General features: G+C 43.0%; 1 protein-coding gene across 1 annotated transcript; it reads right to left on the bottom strand.

Annotated features, from left to right (window-relative positions):
* Positions 1 to 4,258: 4,258 nt before the first annotated feature.
* hmx3a (H6 family homeobox 3a) lies at positions 4,259 to 5,812 on the bottom strand (the record flags this gene model as incomplete). The annotated part of the gene is made up of 2 exons (XM_084320999.1): positions 4,259 to 4,905; positions 5,503 to 5,812. 2 exons carry the CDS (start codon positions 5,810 to 5,812, stop codon positions 4,259 to 4,261), a joined length of 957 nt encoding a protein of 318 aa, XP_084177125.1.
* Between the last annotated feature and the right edge of the window lie 557 nt (positions 5,813 to 6,369).

Raw genomic sequence — 6,369 nt, 5'->3', positions numbered from 1 at the left:
GAGAGAGAGAGAGAGAGAGAGAGAGAGAGAGAGAGAGAGAGAGAGAGAGAGAGAGAGAGGAGAGAGAGAGAGAGAGAGAGAGAGAGGGAGCAGAGTTGTAAGCACATAAGGCAGAGCGCACGAGCCCTGGAGGTGTACAATTTATGTAATCTGAGTGTGGAAATGAACTGGGTAATTTATTGGAAAACAGAAAGTCAAGAAGATTGGATCAGTATAGCCTATCCAAGGGCTCCTATCCATCAAGTTCCAATTAACAACCTAACCATTGAGTTTTAATGGCTTTCCAATCTACTGCCCTGATAGACTCATCAATTCCTCGGGGAGAAATTAAGAAAATCGACCGCCCCTCGGCGTTTCGGTGTCATTCTTCACAGCAACTATATGTCAAATTAAAACACAATTAAAATTTAAACTGTTCCAATCAGACAGGGCCCCGCAACCTATGTTTCACTTAATAGAACTTTGATGAAAATCTGATGCTCGCATTCAATCAGGGAGGCAAATGAGATGGAATAAAGAAGATTTCCTTCTCCAGCAGCACTGTCAAAAGAGTTGTTGGTGAGAGTCTTTGAGGCACGGTGACGCGACGTATAGTTGTGTAGTTGAGAATAGAGGGGCATGCTATAGCTAATGGATATAGAAGACTGATTTTGATGGAGGCTCTTCGATATTATTCGAACGCTTTCTTGAAAATAGTATCGAAGAGTCTCCTATACTTTCAATCGAAATCAGTCTTCAGCGTTCGAATAATATCGAAGAGCCAGTTTTCCTGTTTTAAGCAAAGTCGAAGCCCATCTTACACATCACCACGCGACAGGGTCAACAAGAGGTCAACCAACAAAGTGCGCCAAAATATGCACTCGTGCGCGTGCGTCAATAAAACTGTAGCCGCGTGGCCTATACTTGATTTGTCCATCACGCACGCACGCCCGTGAACAGATGCCAGTGACGGCAATGAAGGGGCTAAAATTACGCAAGCTGGTTGGGCCACTTGATACGCGCGTGGTTCCAAACTGGCACTAAAGCATATGATGGGGCTGTGCCGCCTGTGCGTAAAATCAGCCACTCAACTTTCCATTTTAATGTAATACACTGAACGCAGTCCGCGGTCACGTCCGTTTGCCCTGCTCCCGCAAATGTACTTTATCGGATTTTTCGCCCTCGCCCTTCTCCTTTACACAAAGATGTCGCACAAATGGAAATTATCGAGTGGTAATTTTTTCAAATTATGCGCGCGCAAATCAAGGTCATAAGCCAAAGCCACCGTTGGCCTTATTTGAAGCGATATTTTACAGACGTTTACATATCGATATTTTCCAGAGGAATAACGCTGTATACCAATCTATTAATTTTCTGTAATGGGGCCGTGTTGAGTTTGCATGGTAGATACGTCAATACATGAGTGATCAGACGATATTTGAACGCGCCCTTTATATGAGGTCATCATTATTTGGCTATAGCCAACTGATTCGTTTTCAATAACTGCAGCTTAAAAAAGAAATTACCAAATTGTGTGAGAAATGTATTTAAAACAATGGGCCTTATTGTTGCAGTTATATGCCTATATTCTTCATTATGTTTATTATGTATATATTTTTTCCTTTCGCAAGAATGTTTTCTCTATCCAAATATAGATCATAATGGAGCCTATCGTTAAGATATGTATTTATTTTCAGAACACTTGGAGAAGCAGCATGCAGGGGGGGATACACAAATATCTTTCATAATAAATGCGCAAAGTGTGTGCGTGTGTGTGTGTGCGTGCGTGCGTGCGTGCGCGCGCACGTTTAGTTGATTTTAGGCTTGGTAAAGTGGCATTTGTTGACGGAAACACTATTGTGGAATAGGGCCTATATATGCCTAGGACTGCCCTGCAACCATCGATCTCACAAAATGTCCAGCTCAACAATTATTGACAGCTCAACAACAGGCTATATTCTTTATCTTTTTGCACTAGAAGGTTATTTAAACATGTTTGCCATTTGTTTCCACAAATATAGGCTACGCTAAACATGACTGTTTAATTGAAAGAGGCCGAATTATCTTGTGCATGCTGTGCACTGAGTTACATTAACTGTATTACTAAAAGAAAATAGGGGGTTTAAAGTCTAGACACTGAACACAAGCCGACACACTTGTTGAGGACGTTCGAGGGTGTTCATGCAGCAGGCCGACCACCTGCAACTAACACACACATACACGCACACACACACACACACACACACACACACACACACACACACACACACACACACACACACACACACACACACACACACACACACACACACACACACACACACACACACACACACAGTGCAGGGGGAGATAAACGGCTATATATAAGACAGCCATACACTCAATAGTAATTTCCTCCTCTGAACACATTAATTATATAATTTTGGCAAGATGGTGGCAATTACGCATCGAATTCATTTTTTTTTATGTAAAACAACGTTTTTTAAAGTGCATAACAGTATGATTATACAGAAACCCACCTGCTCAAGTTCAGGGATTAGTATATTATACCTCCCTCTCTCTCTCTGTGTGTGTGTGTGTGTGTGTGTGTGTGTGTGTGTGTGTGTGTGTGTGTGTGTGTGTGTGTGTGTGTGTGTGTGTGTGTGTGTGTGTGTGTGTGTGTGTGTGTGTGTGCGTGCGTGATTGCGTGCGTGCGTGCGTGCGTGCGTGTGCGTGCGTGCGTGGTATCTACAGTTAGTAATATGGACTTTGTTCGGACCAACAAGCTGTCTTGATATTTGTGAAGTTGACATCATTTAACGGTTGCATAATTATATCATGGAATGAAATCCAGAACTTCGGCACATTCATGTTGTAAATTGGAGTTCAATTTGTACGGAATAGCTGTGCTGAATAATGAAGGCTTTATTCAAAAATGTGATTAAAAAAGAAAAACGTCTGAAGATCGACCCCTCATAGAAGTTTTAGGGAACCTGGACGCATTTACACACAATGGGAATGAAGCATGCGTCTTATAAATTGTAGCTACACACTGCTGTACGCCAAAGTGTATGGAATCATCTCCATTTATTTCACAACATTGTTCAGCAATACAATATCAAAATGTTATTTTTTTTTTACTGTACAAGGAGGAGCATCAAGTGGTAGCTCCCTTTTCCGAACTCATTAAATACATTTACATTTGTACATCGTTGTTTGTTTAAAAACACAAAGTAAGTGACATTTGAGATCATACTTGTGCTTTAAGGAAATGTCCAATTGTCGAGAGAGCATAATTGTAAATCACCACACCTAAACATACAGCTACATGGATATTTTACAATAAAGAGTCTTGATTGTCCCCTGTCAAGCGCTTTCGTTAAGAGTAGGGATACAGTGTCAGCTCGGTGTCACAAAGCCCCGTCGATATTCCAATATGAACGAAAACACAGCGTTTTTCTTCAATGGAGGGGCCCACTTGGCTTCAGCATTCACAGCATGGGGGCTTCGTGTATTGCACAATATTGTGTTGTCAATTTGAAAATGTAAATACAACCCCGCGTTGCGTTGCAACAAGAAAGCAACAATGCAAGTTCAGGCCTTTTGGCTATTTTTGTAAACAAGAGGAAACAAGGCTAAATTAGCAGTGTTTTGTGTAAAAACAACGAAAGTATAACATGTGTTCCGCATGCTATATGGAATATGCAACGTCAATTCAATCAAATTAATTTAGACATTAGACAGTGCAGGTAAATTTACTTGTGGTGTAAAATGGTATAATAATAATAATACTAATAATAATAATAATGATGGTGACGATGAAGACATTTTTAATTAATAATAATACGAAAGCAATATTAACAATAATGTATTAGCCAATTATTATTATTATTATTGTTATAATAATAATAATGATTATTATTATTATTATTAATATTATTATTATTATTATTATTATTATTATTATTATTATTATTATTATTATTATTATTATTATTATTATTATTATTATTATTACTACATACAACCAAATGTAATCTGCATCCTGATGGGAAATGCCACAATAAATGCCAAATGATCCCAAGTAGGCCTAAAACTGTCTCCCTTTTCTCTCTCTCTCTCTCTCTCTCTCTCTCTCTCTCTCTCTCTCTCTCTCTCTCTCTCTCTCTCTCTCTCTCTCTCTCTCTCGCTCTCTTACTTTTTTCTCCACATAGTCTTTTGTACAAAAATATGTATTTTTAAACGCGTCGGTCTATAGTTGATTTGGAAATAATAGACAACAACGTCTCGTCTGTACTTTTCAGACAGGTCTGAGGAGCGGCATGGACGTGACGAGGGGATGGGAGTAGTAAACGGGGTGAGGGAAGGTGAGCAGCGGCTGGCTCACGGGCACGCTGCCCACCGTCGTCCCGCTGTCCGAGAGGGAGCTCTCGTGGTAAAGGATGGGCACTCGCACTATCCTCTGCGCCGCGGCGTGACTGAGGTTGGCGGCCTCCAGCTCGGCGGCCAACTGCCTCTTCCACTTATTCCGCCTGTTCTGGAACCATATCTTCACCTGGGTCTCCGTCAGGTGCAGCGACGCGGCCAGGCCGGCCCGCTCCGAGCTGCTCAGGTAGCGCTTCATGTCAAAGGTGGACTCCAGCTGGAACACCTGACTCCGGGAGAACACCGTGCGCGTTTTCTTCTTCCGACAAGGCTTGTTGTTGTTGTTGTCCGCGCCGCCGTCCTCGTCCCGTTTCTTCCACTCGTCCCCCGCCACCCTGTCGTCGTCTTTCTTGTTGTTTTCCTCAGAGTCACTCTCCTCCAGAATTATCTCGTCGCCACTTTTGTTGTCGTCGTCGCCGTCTTTGCCGGCGTCCGGGTCGGATTTGAGCACCAGGTCGGGCGAGTCTCGGTCCGTGCCTGACGTGGGAGAGGAGTCTCGCGCACCGCATGCCTTCGCGGTAACTATAAAATGGGGACAGGAAAGGATTTGATTGATTGATTGAAAACTTTATTAACAGATTGCAGAATGGGTACAGTATGTACAGTACGGCTCAATACACACAATTGTTAGTTAAGGGGATGCAGACCAGAGAAAGACTTTCGTCTTGTTTACATCAGGGTCCCCCATTTTCAATTCATCATAACACATATGACATACACGACATACAGATAGACAGTACTGGCACATCTATACATTTATTACACAACATGGGCGGATGTCTCGGCGCTTTTATTGATACTGGATATAGTCTATAGGGGCTATTTAACTATAGTACAAGAGTGGGCTATCCATGTCGCTAATTTTGAACGAATACGGATCAATATACTATACGGACACACTACCATGACCCTATAATGTTTATCGTTATGACAAATAATAAACAAATCAAAAGGCGCTGAGGAGGCGCATTGTTAAATTAACTTCATTTGATAATGTGATTAAGGCTATAGCCGGGGCCTACTTTATATATACGCATCATTGAACAAAACAATTATTATACAACATGAATGTATTTTATTATTCCTAAAAGTAGTTTTTTTAACCAAAAAATACCTTACCTTCGGCTCTGTGCAGGTGGCTGCTGGCGCTGAGCGTGTAGGGGTACCACCAGGCCGAGGCGCGCTCCAGGTAGTGCGCCGGGAGCGCGAACCTCTGTGCGGGGACGTGATGCAGGTCGAAGCGCGGAAAGTTGAAGTCTCCGAGTCCCACATGGGAGAGAGAGAAGCCTCCCTCCAGCGCCGCCTTGGCCGCCGCGAACATGGGCTTCGGTTTGGGCGGTTTGCTGCTGTCGCAGTTCAGCAAGTTCTTGATGAAGAAAGGAGAGTCCTTCGCCGGAGGAGCGCACGTCTCTTGCGTTGTCTCTGGCATTGTTTTGGCGACAGTCGTCGTGGTCCAAATGTTGACGACCAGACACACAGACGTGAGAATTAAAAAGTATGTTATTATTATCAGTAAAAGCTGACTTATATAAGAACTGTCGTTTGCCTGCGGGTGCAAAACCTCTCGATATGTTTGTTTCCTTGTCTTCGGATTTGGTGCGTCAAGCAAGTGCGTCAAAAACAGGGACACTTGTGAAAAATAAAAAGTCGGTAAAAATATAGATATATATCTTATTATCCCGGTTCTCGCGGGGTTCCGTGGTCAAAACGGCGACCGTGTCCGCCGGCCGTGTCAGTCTGGTGCTCAATGCTAATGATGAAATAAAAATGTCATCCAAAGTTAAATGCGGAAAGTATAGGCGATTGGGCACGTACAATGGCAAATGGGATTAAGGAAGAGATGGGAAGTACAGAAGAGAGGGGGAAGAGACGGGCAGAGAGAGGGGGGGGAGAGAGAGAGAGAGAGAGAGAGAGAGAGAGAGAGAGAGAGAGAGAGAGAGAGAGAGAGAGAGAGAGAGAGAGAGAGAGAGAGAGAGACAGACAGAA

This window comes from Notolepis coatsorum (genome assembly GCF_963971535.1).
Source record: "Notolepis coatsorum genome assembly, chromosome: 9".
NCBI lineage: Eukaryota > Metazoa > Chordata > Actinopteri > Aulopiformes > Paralepididae > Notolepis > Notolepis coatsorum.
Note: the sequence above shows the minus strand (reverse complement) of the source record. Positions and strands in the feature narration are given on the sequence as shown.